Source organism: Phaseolus vulgaris, chromosome 5 (assembly GCF_000499845.2).
Source record: "Phaseolus vulgaris cultivar G19833 chromosome 5, P. vulgaris v2.0, whole genome shotgun sequence".
NCBI classification, from domain to species: domain Eukaryota; kingdom Viridiplantae; phylum Streptophyta; class Magnoliopsida; order Fabales; family Fabaceae; genus Phaseolus; species Phaseolus vulgaris.
In genome coordinates this window covers 40,847,790-40,865,728 of record NC_023755.2, presented here as the reverse complement: position 1 = coordinate 40,865,728, position 17,939 = coordinate 40,847,790, and the positions used below count along the sequence as shown (strand labels likewise).

Sequence of the window (17,939 nt, the reverse complement as noted above, 5' to 3'; positions counted from 1 at the left end):
CATGACTAGTTTAGTTTATGAGAGCTCTATCATGACTTCTCTTAATTTATGATTTGATTTGTGTTATTTTACATTAAGTTATTTAAAAAATATTAATATTTTTTAAAGAATGTATCGTTTTTAATTTATTTATTTAGAATGCCCAAGCTTAATTAATTGATGGACTATATATATAATCATAATTGAAAATTGTGCATAATCAATTTTAATTTCAAATTCTTTATATGTATACTCTTAATAATAATTTTCCAAATATTATTTCTGTATAAATGAATATACTTTGGAGAAAGATCACCTACCATGATCAGGAATAGTTGCTTTAGATAAAATAATCCATTAGAATCAAACTAAAATAGATAAACAGAGAGAGATGAATGAAAAAAACAACTAAAACTGTTAATAATAACTTGATTCTTTAAAAAATTATTCATCTTTTTAAATGTATTTCACTTTATTTTAATTTAAAATTACTTAAATATAAAAAATTAATGTAATAAATTGCGTTAATTTCTTAAAGACAAATACTTCCTACACCCGATCTATTTTAACCTCCACCCAACATATTTTTTTATTTTTCAAAAATATCCTTAATTCTGGATATAAAAATCTGGAATTGAAAATAATATATTTCAGAAAAATAAATTTGAAAGTGATTATTGAGTTTTGAAAATAAAAATCCAGAAAAAAAATTAAAATTCTATTTCGGACAAAAAAAATCTGAAATTAAAAATAATATATTTCGAAAAAAAAAATCTGAAAAATAAATTATTGTATTTTAGAAATGAAAATCTGGAAAAAGAAATGAAAAAATCCATTCTGGATAAAAGAATCAGTAATATAAAATTTCGTTAAAAAAATAAATTCAAAACACATATTTCAATTTTTTTTTTTAAAGAACAGTTTCATTTTTTCGCTGAAATTGGGTGCAGTGATATGGTGCACTAAGCAATTGCATTTTTTAAATATAATATCCAAACTTTTATAAGTATTGTTCGTACTGGTGTCCTAACACATGTATCGTTAGGCATCACTAATAAGAAGTTTGATAGGACCAAAAATAAGTCACAAATTAAGGTTGTTCCATACAATTTCATATTTATTAATATTTTACGAATTTGCAATTATTTAATTTTTTTTAGTAAAAACAAAATAATCAATGATAAATTTGATTCGAGTTTGAGTGAGGTGTGTGTGTGTAATTTTTAGAACCATACAATGTAGGATAGTGCTTTATGAATTGCAACGAGATCGTTGTTGGTGTTGTTGAAAGTGGAAGTGAAATTAAGCGGTGAGGGTGTTGATGAGAAGTCAGTAGTCTGAATCAAAATTGAAAGCAGATGTTATATTGTTGGCAGAGTTTGGGCATTGTGCCAATTTCACAACCCCAATCACTGTTTTCTTTTTCACAAACACATGGTAGGTTCGCGAGGCAGAGGGTTCCTTGTTCACTGCTTCAGGAAATGTCCGTGGCGGAACCATCCTCACAATACAAGTATCAACAACAGAACTACTATACAAATACAAGTAAGAATCCCGGTGTCGGAGGGGATGATAATGGCGGAGACGAAGAAGACGGAATTTCGAAAATACGAGTGCCGAGACAGAAACACATCCCTGTTTCCAAGTCCCAACTCGTGGATGCCATTCTCTCTGTCATGTTTAACCAACCTCAAGATGATGCTCATCACTTTCGCCTTCTCACCTCGTAAGTCTCACATCTTTATCTTTATCTGCTTCTGCATGCATCTCATTTCATTCTCTTAACTCCAGGTTCTGTGTTTCTTCACTCTTTGTTTTTCAACAGATGCTTAGACTCTATACTTCACGTTGAGCACAAAAGCATTTTAGAGGAGATGCGTTCCGATTATCAACTTATCAATTCACTCCAAACACGCGGTTCTCTTACACAACTTGTGAATAATACCAAGGATTCGGACATGCTTACCGATGACAATGACATTACTTCAATTCAGGAGGACGCCAACCTCTATGACTACCAGCAGGATCAGCGGGAAAAGCCTGTGCTCCCTTACCCTGCTCTGGACCTCACCGCTCTTTTACGATCTCTCGACGTAGCAGCTACCAAGAAAGATTATGATAGTGGCTCCAGGTTTGTCTCAACACACACGCCATTATCATTATGCTCCTTTCCAATTAGTATGGGCTAAATATTTCACTTAATTTAATTCAATTCATCATCTATAGATCAAAATACAATGAAAAACCGTACTACCAAGTTCTGCTGTGTATAGTTTAAAATTACCGAGTACAGACATCATTAATGATGATAAAACCTCTCAGTAGGATGACAGGTTGGAAAGGATAAGTACTACATGTCTCTCAAATGACTCATTTTTTGTTTTTCTAATCCTATTTTTCCCCTGAAATGAGTTGGGTTCATTCTAATTTCTAATTAGGTGCCTTAGATCCTTCATTGGCAGACTAAATCAGAAATTTCATACACAGAAGGACAAATACAAACTTGAGAAGATTAGAAGTATGTTCTAAGATATTCTTTTTCTATAATAAGTTAACTTAATGAGGTAATCTTAAAGGCCGGGCTAGGTGTCTTTAAACAATAATAGATGTTTTCTGTAGCTAGGTTTCCATTTTGTTCAAAATGGTGATTGACACATTATTCAAAATTTGTTGACAGGGTTACCATTGCTACTCGTTTCCAACATGCTTTCATGAAGCTTCTTTCAGATGCACAGTTTGAAGAACTATCAGCTAGGGACCTGATGTTAACGTCTGCATTGAACACAGACTATCTCCTTACCTTGCCAATATATGTTGATTGGAAAAGAGCATACGAGTCTAATGCCATAATATTTAGGTAATTCCAGACGCAGTATTTCTGCATGGTTGTTATTTCATATTGAATTTTATATCAAATTTCAAATAATTATTCTTAAATACTTTATGCGCATATATATTATCATTTTGGCTTATTAAAGGATTAGATGAAACATTGCTATGCAATGCTAGCGATCTCTAAATGATAGTTTCAAAATAAATGCTTCATACAATTAAGTGAATTTCCTTCTGCATGATTGATTCCTGATTAGCTAAATAATATACTTAACTTCTGTTTGCTTCATGCTTTTTAATAGTTGCATAGTTACATTCTTCTCATCTTCTTTAGGATCCCAGGTCAAGGGTTGATTTCTGCATTTTTTTTATAGATTTTCTTCAAGCTCTAACGGCCCCTTGCATGAGGAGTTGTGTTAGAAATATTATATAAAATATTCATTTGTTTTCTCCAAATAACTTAAGCTTTTGAGGTAGTTGATTCGTGACATTATTAATATTTTTGAGTGTGCATTGCCTACCTTATGTTTCTAATTGGTCACCAAAAGCTTAAGGATGAAAATGGGATTGGGCGGGTGTAGGTTTAACTATACCTTCCTCGTCGCCAAAGTGAAAAGTCATTCATATATGTTGTCAATATTCAACGGGTATGGAAGGAAATATGCTATCAAGAATTCAATGCCAAAAAGACAAAGTTTTTTTTCTTTTCATTGACAAATAATAATGAAGAAATTATAATTGTGTTGGGATCCCACATCTATAATAGGGGCAAAATATAAATTGACATATTTCTTGTGTTATTTAACAGTAATGTATTGTATTTTTTTATTGTAGGCGTGGTTATGCAACAGAGAAGCAGAAGGGCTTATTAATTGTTGAAAAGTTGGATTACCTACAGTCTAAGATTCTGCGAAGGACCTTCTTTGTTATATCAAAACCACTAACAAAACTTGGCTCCTGGATCAGTGAGGTTAAATTTTGGTGGTAGTTCCTTCATTTACCTTTTTCTATTTGTGTGCAGATATACAGATTCATGGCATTTTTCAGGCATAGGAAAGGGCAGATTCTTTACATAATTTCATGCATAAGTATCTCATTGTTCTTGTATATATACATATTTCAGAAGATGAATCAAACATGGCTTAAATACCCCTTTTGTCAGTAATCTTAGTTTGATATTTAAATGATTAGCAAACAAGAGGTTAGGCAAGGAAATTCAGACTCATAAGGTAAAATAACTTTGAAGACTAAGAAAAATATAACATATGTAGTTATATCAGAAATATCACCCAAAGACATTGTCTTTATATTCATCCACTCAATTCAATTAATCTAGGAGCACAGTTTTTTATCTTCTTATATGTAGAATATGTCCAGGCAAACTAGACACAATAGAAGTATTTTTACGCATTATGTGCTCCATTATTGTATCTGTTGACTTTGGTACAATAAAATGTTAATCTATAGTTAGAGTAAAAAATGGAGATTATGGAAAAACTGATTTCTATACTTCAATACATGCTTCGCATATAACATTTGACTATTTGATGTTTGGAATTCATAACACAAATGTTATAAGAGAGAATTTAGGGAATTCAGAAACATATTTGTGTTTAGGTAATAGATTAGTCCAATTTCAGAAGGATTAGTTAAATAAGCTACCTTGTAATAAATCATCACACACTTTTTCTGACATTCATGCTTCTTGAATTGGGAAAAAATATGTTCATCAGGTTTCTTGAATCATAATTCTCTAGTGTATCAACCTTCAAAGACCCTTGTTCATATTAGAGCTTTTTCCATGTGGTAATTTCGTTCTCCATGTATGCATGCAATGGTTTTTATTTTCAGGATAGAATAGAAGTTGCATTTTAAGGTTGACTGTTGCCTTTTATGGTTATGAGGGCCATAAATAGTCTACTCTTGATTTTTTTCTTAACTGCACAAAATATAAAATATTTTGACATGGTTTATCTGTGAAATGTGTTTAATCAATTTAATCCTTGAGACCAATCTATCCATAAGAGTATGCCTTATGGTTACTTAAGTAATATATCTGGTTTAGTATTTTCATGTTTAGGGTTATGCATGAGATGATGACTATGTCTATCTGATCAAAATTATCTTTAAATTTTGTACCTTAAGTGTTAGGTATAAATAGTATAACATGTTTCTTCCTCTCTGCAGCTTTACAAAAATGCCAATCAGAGACATGAAATACAAAACTGGGCAGAAAGATTGAGGCTTTGGCTAAAGGAATTGTCAGTATTTAAGAAATCACTACTTTATAATGACCCTGCTTCAGATGAGCATATAGGTATAAATCAAGTACCAAATGCAGAACTTCCTATTTGGCTGGCAGCTCAGAGGGCAGTAGCTCGATATGAAGGGATTTTGTCACCAGTTGGTCCTCGTGAAAGGCTTTTGAGGAGAATGCTTTCTTGGATAGGACTTATCCCTCCTTTGCAAGAAACACGTTTTGAGGTTCACAACGATAATAATGCTCCTGAACCTTACCTTAGGTTTGCTCCACCAATCATCATTTTATTACAATCTGTTGCAAGTTCCTAGGTTTGCTCCACAAGTCATCTTTTTTATTACAATCTCTTTGCTAGTTGCTCCACTTATCGTAATGGAATAGATGGATATGAACTCCATAGATGACTTTTCTAGGACTCTAGATACTTACTCAAAATTACGTGAAGATACTCTCAAGTCTCAACAAGTCTTACATGAATGGAATAAGGTGCCACAAAGGAAAGACTTTTGATAAACCAGATATTCTCATGAGAAACCAAGTAACAAGTAACAACTTTAAAATAATTGAATTCATTCAACTCTTCACTTTTTGAGTACACAGGCTTTCCCGATATATTGGCAAAGTAGAGTTACCCATAATCTAACTTAAATCCGGGCTTTAAATACTACGGATATATCCAAGATTGTGTCATTGTAATAAAATAGAGAAAGGAAAAGATAATATATTGTCAATATCTTTAATGAACAGGTTCCTAATTAAAACTGTGAATATGTAGTTGGTAATTGATTATAATTTATTTTAAATGAGTTCATCAATTTATTGATCTAAATCTATGTTTAGTTTGCTAGTTTTAATTTAGGATAATTTAATTGAAGCATCATTGTTTGATATGACCAATCAAGAGATGTCTCCTTCCAGGCCTACTTTTTTATCAAGGATATCACTTAATGATATATGGAGACCTGCAACAAGAAAATACTGTGGAAATGATCCTTGGAAAATGTTGAAAACTTCCATTTCCATACTTTTCTCACAGTCAGTCCTGCAGGTACTCCCCATTGTGTACAATTCTTTGTAGAGCTTCACAAATGTGTATTTAGGAGAGCCATTCTTATTTGACCTATGTGTATTATTTATTTAAAGGCATGCCTTATATCTTTGACCTTCATGTCTTCAATGTTTCTTTCCTTTTGCATAAATTTTCTCAAAAGATTGGAGATAGATTATACATCTATTATTAGTTATAAATATAGCAGTGTCATGATTCTCCTAATGGTTGACATAATTTTTCACCTTTGTAGTCTGGTATTGACTTTATGTTCCTATGTGTAAGAGTTAATAAAGTTTTTTGCTGGCCTTGATTTTTTATCTGTTCATGATACTAATATGATTATGCTGGAAAATTGATCCAAATCCTACATGCTCTGAAAATAGGAGCCAGCATTTGAAGAATTAATTCTACTATATACCAAGGAAGTTGGCGAAACAAATGCTAATGATACAGCTTCCGTTTCATCATTGCAATTAAAGATCTATGAGAGAATTCCTATTCCAGATTTACCGGTAATCATTTTGCCTCTACAGGGACTGACAGGTCCCAGATGAGAAGACCCTTCTTAATGTTGTTCCTGTTGTAACTTTCTATTTCTATATTTATATTCTTTAGAGGATATTGAATTTATTTTCAGGTAATTTTCCCACACAAAAAGCTATCATTCCGTATCATAGACACAGTAAGAAATCGGCTAACATTCTTGCTCTTCATTTTAGAATTAGTTTTAAACTCATTTGAAGTTACATGTTGTGTGTTAAGTATTTTATATTCTTGTTCTGTATATGTTAAAATCGTGATGTAATTTCAGCTTCCTCTCTTTACTAATAATTTATACTAGTGCAAATATTTTTAAATCAGAGTCTGGCCTAATTTGATCAATTAGGATCTTGGCAATCCAGTTATAAAGAACTAAACCTTTCTAAATCAGAACTGATATATATATATATATATATATATATATATATATATATATGTTTGGTTCAACTTTCATGGTGTTAGTATTTATACTTCCTTAATGTATCTTTGGTTGAGATCAGTGCACTGGATAGATAGAGCTTCCATTCTTCATTGAAACAAATTTAATAATAATGGGGAGATAATTATGAGATCGTGAAGGTATCTGTTGGATATAGTTTAAATGGTTGTGAACTCAAGGGATTATGATAATCCAAAAAATAAGGAGTAATTAGTGTATATTTGTAATTATTAAGAGTGTTGTGTCCCTTTTTATAGGATCTGAGTTGTAGGTAATGTTAAGGAATTTATTATTTTTTATCTCCAAATTTTTAACCTGATAGCAACCCATCCGTTGTATATAATGTACCTTGGTTTCATAGTGAAGATACACGCAAAAATTGGTTATTCCCTAGCTGTAAAAGAAACATCATCACCTTGGAAAAAAACAATGAAAGCCCACCCAAGTCTGAAGATAACATAGAAACCCTTCTACCAAATACTGGGTCCAATTTTCAAGAATGGTGCCAATCGGTTCTCCTTGTTATCAAAGGGAAAGGGAAAATGAAGGGATCATGTTAATCCCAACAATAATGGTTGATTATTTGTATATTTGTTGTAATTATTTGGAGAATATTGTTTCCCTTTACAGGAATTGATTTGTAGCCAATGTTTAGGGATTTATTCTTTTTTTTTTATCTCCTTACAAGCTTGATAGCAGCCCATCTGTTATATATAATGTACCTCGGTTTCATAATGAAGATACACACATAAATTATCTCCAATCCTTTTATTTACAGTATCTCTACATTAATTTCCTTACCCTTGTAACGGTTAAATGTAAACTTGCAGGTGCGCTTGGATGTTGCCACAATTTTGGGACTTTTGGCATACTTCATAAACTACAAGTTTGAGAATGTCGTATCTTCCCCGTATGTACATTTCAGTTTCATAAGATAATATTCCTAAATATTTTGTTGCATCTCTATAGGTTATTTTTAATTATGTTTCTAAGTTCTTCATAGTTAAGCTTAACTCTCTCATGCTATAGAGGTTTTTCATTTTTTCCTGGACAAAGTGGATTAGCTCCTTGTATTCTTGAGTGTGTGGGCACGTGTCTATGTATAGATATATATTTATATATTTTCTCCTTTAGCAGTTGTTCAGGAAAATATTATCAAGCATGGTAATTTACTTCTCTAAGAAGGGATTAGGAATTCAAGGTGAGTTGAAAGTCTCACATTTTGTAGAGATGAGTAAGATGAAAAATATGAGTAGAAAGACCCACAAACCTATTTCCTTAAGGTTTTGGGTTGAAAGTGGTGTCTCGATCTCTTGTATGGATTTGTTCATGATTCATTGATGTCAAATCTCCTAGGTGTCTTGCCTCAAAGAACCAACAAAAACATTTTGAGCTGAGCCAACATTTTAAGAACATCTGTGAAGTATCTTACATGGACCATGGTGCATAATATATTAGGATAATTTAAATTATTTTGGGATAGTAATGTTACCTTATTATTAGTGATCTTATTTGGTTAGGAGTCTTATTTTATTCTTAGGAATCTTATTGTATCTTTAATTCAGAAAATTTTTTTCTAATAATTTGATTTGGAGAGCATTTTTTCTTAAATAGAACACATAAGGTCTGATGAAGGTAATTCCTAAACTACAACATATAATTTAGTTCCTAAAAATAAGATTAGATGATTCCCATACAACAAATACAAAATTTGATGGTTAACCTAACCGTAATATAGTATATACAATCAATTACAAAATTTGTCAATTAGCCTAACCTCTTATTATAGTATATAATATACTACTTATACAAGGATTTAGGAACCCTGAAACCAACAAACTAACACACAACACCTACTTTGCTACAAAAACCAAGTAACAAAAAGAGTTTGTATTCCTTCACAAACTTAAGCTAAACCATACACACCAAGGTAAATAAAATTACCCTAGAAGGAGCCCTCTCCTTTTCAAGTTGGAAAATTCTAGTGCATCATTGTAAAAACATAAGCTAAACCACCCCACTACAAGACGACCTATTTATTAGAACAAACTATATACTATTAGATACTTTTTGTATATGGGCTTGGGTTCATACCTATGTAGTGCTTTGTATGTATATATGTTCCTTAGCTATGCTAATTGAAATACTAGAGGATTCATATAAATGTATACCATTTCTCTCTTCATGGTATCTAGATCCTAGTCTAGTCCTTTGAATCGTGTCTTGGATTTTGTTTTTCCTTTAAATACCAATGTATTGTTTACACAACACACACCTAAGCATGCACGCAGACAAAGATCAAATTACATGGGTGTAACTTGTGACCAAATTTTACATCATCGATACCTTTATATAAAATGTTAATTTATCAATCCAACCATTAAATTATTATTTTATAACATTATGATTATTATCCTTGTCAAATTTTGTGAAATTTTAAATTATAGTAAAAAGGTGATTAAATGACTCTTATTTTAGCATATATTGAAAACTCTGTGTGTGTGTGTATATATATATATATATATATATATATATAAAAGAGACATCAAATAATATTATATTAATATAAAATTATGTGTATGTGATAATAATTTTCAATCTAATAGTAAGTTAAAAAAAAACATAATCTATATAAAAGTTGTGTAATCTGATCTCTCCCCTGTATAAAATGAATGAATTCTTTATGATCTAGAAACAGCTGATTTCTGCCTTCCACCAGTAACTTTCTAGCTTAAAAGTTACATCATTTGAAAACTGTTGGACCTCTGGTAATCGATATTTACTTTAACTTTTGTCAGATCAGCAATATTACTTGATGTTGTTGCCATAAGTGCTCTAATAATATATGGGAGTCGTGTGGTTCTTGGTTACAAACAGACATGGGATAGGTATCAGGTAATTAACATTCTCCTGTGCTATCAGAGATTGTGGTAGAACATTGTGAAAGCACAAATCTTTCTTTAAGATTCTGTGGAAAGGAAAATATCTGAACTGTCATGAATGTTATATTGCAGCTGTTAGTCAACAAGACACTCTATGAAAAAACATTGGCAAGTGGCTTTGGCTCAGTGCATTTTCTTCTAGATGCTTCTGAACAGCAGCAAGTGAGAAACTTCCTTTGTTGTGCTTTCTGTGCACCGCGTGGATAACATTGAAAAAATCAATTCTGCTGAATTATTATTTGATAAAGTGGTGCTCAATCTTTTTGGCTTTAATAAAATTATTTGAAGGTCTTGAACGATTTTCTTTGACAATTTTAAGGTGCAATCTCTTTCTAAACTATTGAATCATGTGAATGTTCTAGCATCAACTAGTCATCATGCTAGTTTTTCTTGCATCAACTGGTCCGGAAACATCTTAGAATCATGTAATGGTAAATTTGATAAACTGAAAATCATATCACGAAACACTTAGTAGAATTAATTCAAGTTTTGTAAATAGAAGCCATTATGAATCTATTTTGTGGTTTATGTTGTGAAATTGAACGCCTGAACAGTAGCCCCAGTCATAGTAAGTGGTCAGGGTTATGCACAGTATTTATATCGTAAAATGGGGACTGCCCTTCCAAAATAGGGTTTCTTCTTTAAAACCTCGTTGTTACGTATTTTGATCTTCATTGACATCAATCTCCCTAAACTTTATGCATACAATTGTGCAGTACAAGGAAGCTGTTTTGGCTTATGCCATCCTGCTCAAAGAAGAGAATGGTCAGGTTTGTCAATTGTTCCTCCTAATTAAGCTACTCTGCCTTCAATTGTCTGCAAATCCATCTTATGATATAGCATTCCAAGTGAAACATAAATCATGTGTAACATTCTTGGTTCCAGGTTATTTCTCGGCAAACTGTTGGAGAAAAATGTGAGAGATTCTTGTATGAAATGTTTAAAGTAAAGGTGATGCATATGTAGATAATTTTTTTTTGGGGGTTCTGCTCTCTATATTATAGTCTGTTAGTGCTGTTGATCATAATCATTGCATAATTAGCAGGTTGAAATGCCAATTGACAAGGCACTTAATACATTATTAAGGCTGGGCCTCGCAACTGAAACTTGTATTGATGGAAGGCGGGAATTGCTGGCTATTCCTTGTCTTAAGGCTTATGAGGCCCTTAAAGAACGATGGAATATTTTGCTCAGTTAAAACCTGCACGTCCCATAGAGTACTGGAAACGACCTTCGCAGTTTACCAATAAAGGCATTGTATATAGTAAGTACATAATCCCTCATTTTATCCGGTAATAGTTCTCTGTAGATATATATAGAAGTACTCCCAAACACCTAACGGTTGATAAAATCAAACAATGAGAGGTAATTTGTGAGTGACACATGTATTATAGGTGAGGAGTAGGAGTAAGTTGTTGTTGTTATTACGAAAGAGAATATCTATAAACAAAATGTATTTGAAATTCGCATTTTGTAGTGCTATTTTAAATGTGTTACAGAAAAAAAAATGGGAATGTAGTTCTTTTGGAAGACCTATTCTTCTTTATTGATAATATCATACTTTTATAATTAGAAAATTCAAAAAATAATTACAAAAGAGGCATTTTGGACTCTTATGAAACAATTATTTATTCCATAACTACTGAAACAATTTATAGTGTTCCAAGGTTTGAGAGTGTCCTGACCCAAGAATACGGCAACTTCTTACCTAATAAACTTTTTCCACCAAATTATCAAACTAAACTTTCTCCACCAAATTATAAACTAAATATCCTGTTTTAATCCAATCAATCTAAGATGGATTGCTTTACTATTCTTGGAAAACAACCAAGTTACATACACTCTTTACAGTATGCAACACATTAAAAAATATATAATTTCGTATAGAGCTCAAAATCTACTGCACACTTTAAACCTAGGCACAAAGTTCAATAATAATAATAATAATAAAATAAATGGGTACTATAATCTATTTATGAACTTTTATGGGTAACTTTTATGGATTTGGATTTTGATATTTAATTTTTCATTTTTCATGTTTTAATGTAATATATTATAATATCTTTTCATAAAATTTAAATATTATATATATAGATCGGAGTATTCTGAATATAATCGAAACAAGTAAATCAGTATTTATGTGACGTAATTAGGAATGTTGAGCGGGTAAATCAAGATTATTTACTCTGATATTGTTGCTAACGAGACCTTAAATGACCTTTACAAGGATGCGAAATGAAAGATTGAAAGGCACATTTTTTATTTGACAATTGTTTCCTGTACCCGATCAATTGTGACTGACATCCGACATTTTTTTAAAATTCTATTATGTCCTTGTCTTCTTCATTTTTTAAAATATTGAATGGTGAATGTGCTACGGATGAAAATATCCGGAATGCATGAAATGCGCTACGGATGAAAATATCTTAAAAACATGGAATGTGCTACGGATGAAAATATCCAGAATGCATGGAATGTGCTACGGATAAAAATATCCAGAAGACATGAAATGTGTTACGAATGAAAATATCCAGAATGCATAGAATGTGCTATGGATAAAAATATCCATAACTCAAACCATCAATTTCGGATATTATCCTATATCCAAAGTTGAATAAATATATCCGGTAGATACATATGACTTTGCCGGAACAGATGAGTTTCGGCAAACTGGGTTTATGCCCATTTTACCACGTTTTGAGCCTGTTCAAACAACTTCTGATCCGAGACCCAGCGTCAGACGCTACCAGCGCTAATGGACCACCAAACTGGCCAGCCTACTCGATCATGGGCCGAGCAGGCCCGGATGGTACAGGGATAAAATATAAAAAAAATGAGACTATATTATTAGGATCTATGTTTGAACCATGCAATTTATGGTTGATAATGACCTAGGTGTGTCTACTTGTAAAATTATGTCCATTACATGAGATGCAAAGGAGAAACCAGTTTTGGAGTATAATTAGATAGGGATAAGTTGCTGGGGCAATCAAGTACAATGGCTGAAAAAGATGCTTAAAATTTATGTATGATAATTCTCTTACTAAATTTCAACCTTTAGGGTATTGGGATTATAAGTTTTTGAGGTTGTAAACTTATCAATATTTAAGTTTATTATTTAATATTATTTTTTAAAATATTTAGGATAAAAATCAATAATAATATTTAATTAACAGTTCTAAAAATATAAAATATATTTTATTATTTTCATCTTTAGAGATAATTAAACACAGAAATTGATTAAAGAAGAATGCAGTGAGAGTTAAAAAGAGGGTGGGAAATATGACAGGAAGGAGTAATTAGGGTTTTGAATTGATTGTGAGAGGGAAATGATATGGAGTTGGTTGTGGAGAAGAAAGGGAATAATAGGGTGGAGATTAAGGCCAATGCAATGCCATTCATCTTCTTCTGCTTCGTGGTGTGGGCAGAGACAGAAGCAGAAAGTGAACAGCCAGAGCTTGAAGCGTACCGTCTCTAGATGTCCGTCTGATTTGATTGCCCTCTCCTTTTTCCTCTGGACAGCCCAACGCCGCCGCCACCACTTGCTTCCCCTGGATCACATCGTCACTGTGCTCCGTCGCCTCACTCACCGCTACAACACCGTCTCAGCCATTCTCTCTGAGCTGGACAGCATCGGATGCGCCTCTCTCAGAAACCCTAAATCTCAGTTGGTGTTGTTGAGGGTTTACTGGCGTGCAGGCATGTACGACATGGTTGTTGAAGCGTATGAGCAGATGCAAGGCGCCTACGGTTTTGTCCCCGACACCTTCGCTCGGAATTTGCTCATGGATGTTCTCTTCAGGACTGGGCACTCCCATGTAGCTCTCTCTCTCTCTCTCTTCGACCACACCCATCCCCCTAATTTCTTCACCTTCAACATTGCACTCTTTCATCTTTCCAACTTCAACTTGAAGAAGATGCACACCCACAACACTCTCCCTTACTTCTCTCCTATTCTCAGACTTATGCTCCGCGCCGGCTATTTTCCCTCCCCTCTCTCATTTCGGATGCTTCTCAATTCTTTCTGTAACATTAATGCACTACCGCAGGTTTATCAGCTCCTGGCACTCATCACTGTTCTTGGCATCAATTTCTCTGTCAATATTTGGACCATTCTCATCCATAGCTACTGTAAATTAGGCCACCTTCATCTTGCTACCAACCTCTTCCACAATATGATTCAAACCGGTTGTTCTCCTAATGTTGTAACATATACCACCTTATTTAAGGCTTTTATTCAATCAAACATGCTAACCCATGCTTTCCGTTTGTATAATGCCATGTTATCTACAGGCCAAATTCCGGATTTAGTTTTATCTAATGTATTAATTGATTGCCTTTCAAAGGCTGGAAGATGCCGTGATGCAATCCGAGTTTTTCTTAGTTTGTCCACCCGAAACATAAAACCTGATTCTTATACCTTTACTTCATTGTTATCTGCAATTTGTCGTTCCAGAATGTTTTATCTGTTACCCAAACTAGTTGTAGTCTCCAGACATATCGATACTGATTTAGTGTTCTGCAATGCTCTTTTAAGCTCTCTCACTAAGGCCGACGTTCCTTCTATTGCCATTGAATTCTATGACTACATGATTGATGTAGGTTTTGTGCCAGATAAATATACTTTTGCTGGATTGCTAAGCGCACTCTGTGCTGCGGGAAGAGTTGACGAAGCTGTTAATGTATACCATGTTGTTGTTATGAGTTCTCATGATATTGATGCTCACATACATACAGTAATAACAGGCGCGCTTATAAAGGTCGGAAAGTATCACAAGGCTGTCAATGTTACCAGATTAGCAGTAATGAATAGATATCCACTCGACAGTGTGGCATACTCAGTTGGCCTCTGTGCACTACTTAGAGATGGGAGAACTCAAGAGGCTTGCACATTGTATTACCGGATGAAGGGGAATGGTCTGAAACCTAGTGTTCATACCTATAATATGATGTTTTTCACTTTTTGTAAAGAAAGAGATTTCCTGATGATGAAACAGATACTACATGAGATGATTGAGTCAGGGATACAGTTGACTGACAGAAATTTCTTCAACTTATGTAAATATGGATGTAGATCGGATATATATCTTTCTGTTTCAAAATTGTTGGCTGAAATGAGAGATCTGACTTTGTTATCAGCCAAGGCATCACATGAATTAAACTTTGTTTGGCATGATGTTGGAGTACAAGCAAAGCATAAACATCAGGCTGAAGTTAATACAGAGTGGAACCCAATTCTATATTCATCCAGTTCTGAAGATCTGTCAGATGTAGCTGCTTCAGTTGGTTGAACACTCATGCTCACCACGTAGCCTACTTCTGCTTGACGGGTTCATTAAATTTCTATGCTATGAAATTCATTCTATCATACCCTGGTAATAGTTACTAATCTTATACCTTTTCTTTGTATTTTGTGTTGGGAGGGAGGGGGGATGGGTGTTATAATGTTCCAGCTATTAGTAGAGCACTTGTATCTTCTTGGAACTTATCGCAAACAGTGACAGATTTCAATAATATATTTGATTGGAACGCTACAGATTTGAATATTGCACTGTATACTTAATAATATCTTTTATAGCTAACTTCAAATTTTGTAATTTTGTTTCGCATCCCTGACTAGTAATCTTCTATGGTTATTTTGTCAACTAGGTTACACTTAAGAGAAGGAAGGTCCTTATTCCAGGCAAGTTTACCTGCCTTAGTGAGCATGGCCAACATGAAATCAATTGTTTCTCGCAGATAATTTGCACAAAAGAAATACTACTGGAAAGTAGTTGTATTGTTTATGGACCCAACGTTTTCCATGTGTGTTGTCTTGATATAAGCTGGAATGAGATAGTGAGAAAAAGGCCGGGGAAAGGTATAATTTTTCTAAATACATTATACATTGAGTTTTTTAATGGAAGCTTTCGTTATTATTTTCAATATCTGTGGAAACAAAGTGCACTGGCTGTATTTTTTATGCTTGCACTATCTTTTGTTACATAGTTGCAAGCTGTCACACTGTTCATATATGATCTTGCAAGGGATACCTTCAATATTACCGTATTCGTTGACATTTGTCTCTTTTTCAGGTACAGTCGGAATTTATTCGTGATGAATAAATTAGCGATTTCCTTTATTATCTTGGAAAAGGGACACGTATTATCGGAAAAAAGGAGAACACAAAGCTAGAAATTCTTGTTTCTGGCAAAAACTGAATGCTTTAGGAGAGATCCATCTTTTTTACTAGAATGGCGCCCACTTTAGGTCCTGCGCCATTTTTAAAAATGTGATGACACAAAAAGAAGGAGACGTTACATCAAATCTTGGACATGAAATATATAATGAAGATAATTGTCATGTGTTTATCACATGTTATTCTTTGAGTGAAATCGCATTTGTGAAGTAGTAGGAATGCGAGAATATAGTTTGATATCGTTGGACAGTGACCATATACCAAAAACAGGAATTTGACTAATCTTCGTTTTTATTTTAGTTTATTATGCACCCTTTTATGTTGTGTTTCACCGATTCTTTTCTATTTTATTATATTTTACTATTTTACTATTTTTTTATTATTTTAATAGCAATCCCTTCTGTTTTAAAGCATTATCTGACTGGGGTGGTTGATAACTAGAAATTTCACAAACCAACCCGAAAATTTTAATTAATTTGAATTTAATTTTTCTTAAATTAGGGTATTTATGATTTTGGTTAAGATATGTTTATTTATATTTTAGATTTGTTCAAAATTTTGATAAAGGTTGTTAAAGTTTATTTTATGATAGAATATATTAATGTAATTGTAAAACTTTAGTAATACACAGCTAATATTTAAAATGTGTGTTTTATATAATATATTTTAATATAAATTTTATGGATAAAATATAATATAATGCTACGGAAAATTTTATTTATCAAGTCAAAAAATTATTTTATTAAAATATAAATGTTTGAAAAACTATTAATTTTAAGAGTATATTACATTAAGATGGTTGAATGGATTTCGAATATAATCTAAATTCATCCTAAAATATATAGTCTACTTTTCTTTAAGACTGACTTAGTAGAATAAGTTGACCTCTACAAATAAGATACAAGCAAATTTAAAAATAATTTTAACAAAGAATAAACTTTAAATATAACAATTCTTTTATTTTCTTATCATATTATTATAATAGTTTAAATATAAAAAATTGACTTAAAAAATTAACATTTAATATTGAAAAAAGAAAAAAACAAGAACGGATAGAAAAGGATGGGGGATATGCAGAACATAAAAGGAACAGTAAGACAAAATAGAGAAAACAAACCCCGATAGAAATCCATGTATTTCTCACTAAAACTGAGTGATGTAATTGAGATCCATTCTTCTTGCCTAGAACATGAAATATCAACCTCCATAGGATGCTGCATGGAAGTTCTACTATAATTTGAGACAGAAAAACCCTTTATCTCATTCTTGAGGTCAAAACTTTGGATGCAGGACTAGCGATTTTCAAGTGCTCAACGGCATCAACTCCCAAAGTGTTGGGAACATTTTCGATTTGGATATTGTTCACACTTGACATGAGCTTGTGTATGTGACAGTATGTTAGCTTTAAAATTGTATTTAAAAAATGTCAATATCTTTTTTATTTCAATAGATTTCTTATAATGATTATAAAGTTATTAAAAAACAGTAATACGTGTATACTAAATTGCAAAGATATATGTAACACTCATGAGAGAAACACGAATGTAGGACACGGGGACACATATCTATATATTATATAATTATGAATTATATAAATTGATAATAAAAATTTACATGCACAAATATGTTCTAAATTATTTTTTGAAGAAGAAAAATGTTTTTCATAACTGGTTCAAAATGATTTGTTTCTTATTTTTATAATTATAATAAAAATTTAT

General features: G+C 32.4%; 2 protein-coding genes across 9 annotated transcripts; both read left to right on the top strand.

Moving 5' to 3' along the window:
* Positions 1 to 1,052: 1,052 nt before the first annotated feature.
* LOC137836103 (uncharacterized) lies at positions 1,053 to 11,573 on the top strand. Of its 7 annotated transcripts, none has more exons than XM_068644947.1 (14): positions 1,053 to 1,705; positions 1,805 to 2,110; positions 2,657 to 2,836; positions 3,646 to 3,781; positions 4,999 to 5,333; positions 5,990 to 6,119; positions 6,506 to 6,634; positions 6,760 to 6,804; positions 7,932 to 8,011; positions 9,900 to 9,996; positions 10,116 to 10,205; positions 10,760 to 10,813; positions 10,929 to 10,994; positions 11,089 to 11,573. In XM_068644947.1, the coding sequence occupies exons 1-14, from the start codon at positions 1,338 to 1,340 to the stop codon at positions 11,239 to 11,241; spliced, it is 2,169 nt and encodes a 722-aa protein (XP_068501048.1). In that variant the 5' UTR covers positions 1,053 to 1,337; the 3' UTR covers positions 11,242 to 11,573. The 7 variants fall into 7 exon arrangements, 3 of the variants coding, with proteins under 3 accessions (XP_068501048.1, XP_068501049.1, XP_068501047.1); XR_011085196.1 differs by having other exon boundaries at positions 1,190 to 1,705; positions 10,116 to 10,362; positions 10,760 to 10,808; XR_011085195.1 differs by having other exon boundaries at positions 1,190 to 1,705; positions 10,116 to 10,362.
* Positions 11,574 to 13,290: 1,717 nt separating this feature from the next.
* On the top strand, positions 13,291 to 16,525 carry LOC137836102 (putative pentatricopeptide repeat-containing protein At1g16830). Of its 2 annotated transcripts, none has more exons than XM_068644944.1 (3): positions 13,291 to 15,418; positions 15,693 to 15,903; positions 16,118 to 16,525. In XM_068644944.1, the coding sequence occupies exon 1, from the start codon at positions 13,373 to 13,375 to the stop codon at positions 15,332 to 15,334; it is 1,962 nt and encodes a 653-aa protein (XP_068501045.1). In that variant the 5' UTR covers positions 13,291 to 13,372; the 3' UTR covers positions 15,335 to 15,418; positions 15,693 to 15,903; positions 16,118 to 16,525. The 2 variants fall into 2 exon arrangements, with proteins under 2 accessions (XP_068501045.1, XP_068501046.1); XM_068644945.1 differs by having other exon boundaries at positions 13,315 to 15,418; positions 16,124 to 16,525.
* Positions 16,526 to 17,939: the final 1,414 nt, after the last annotated feature.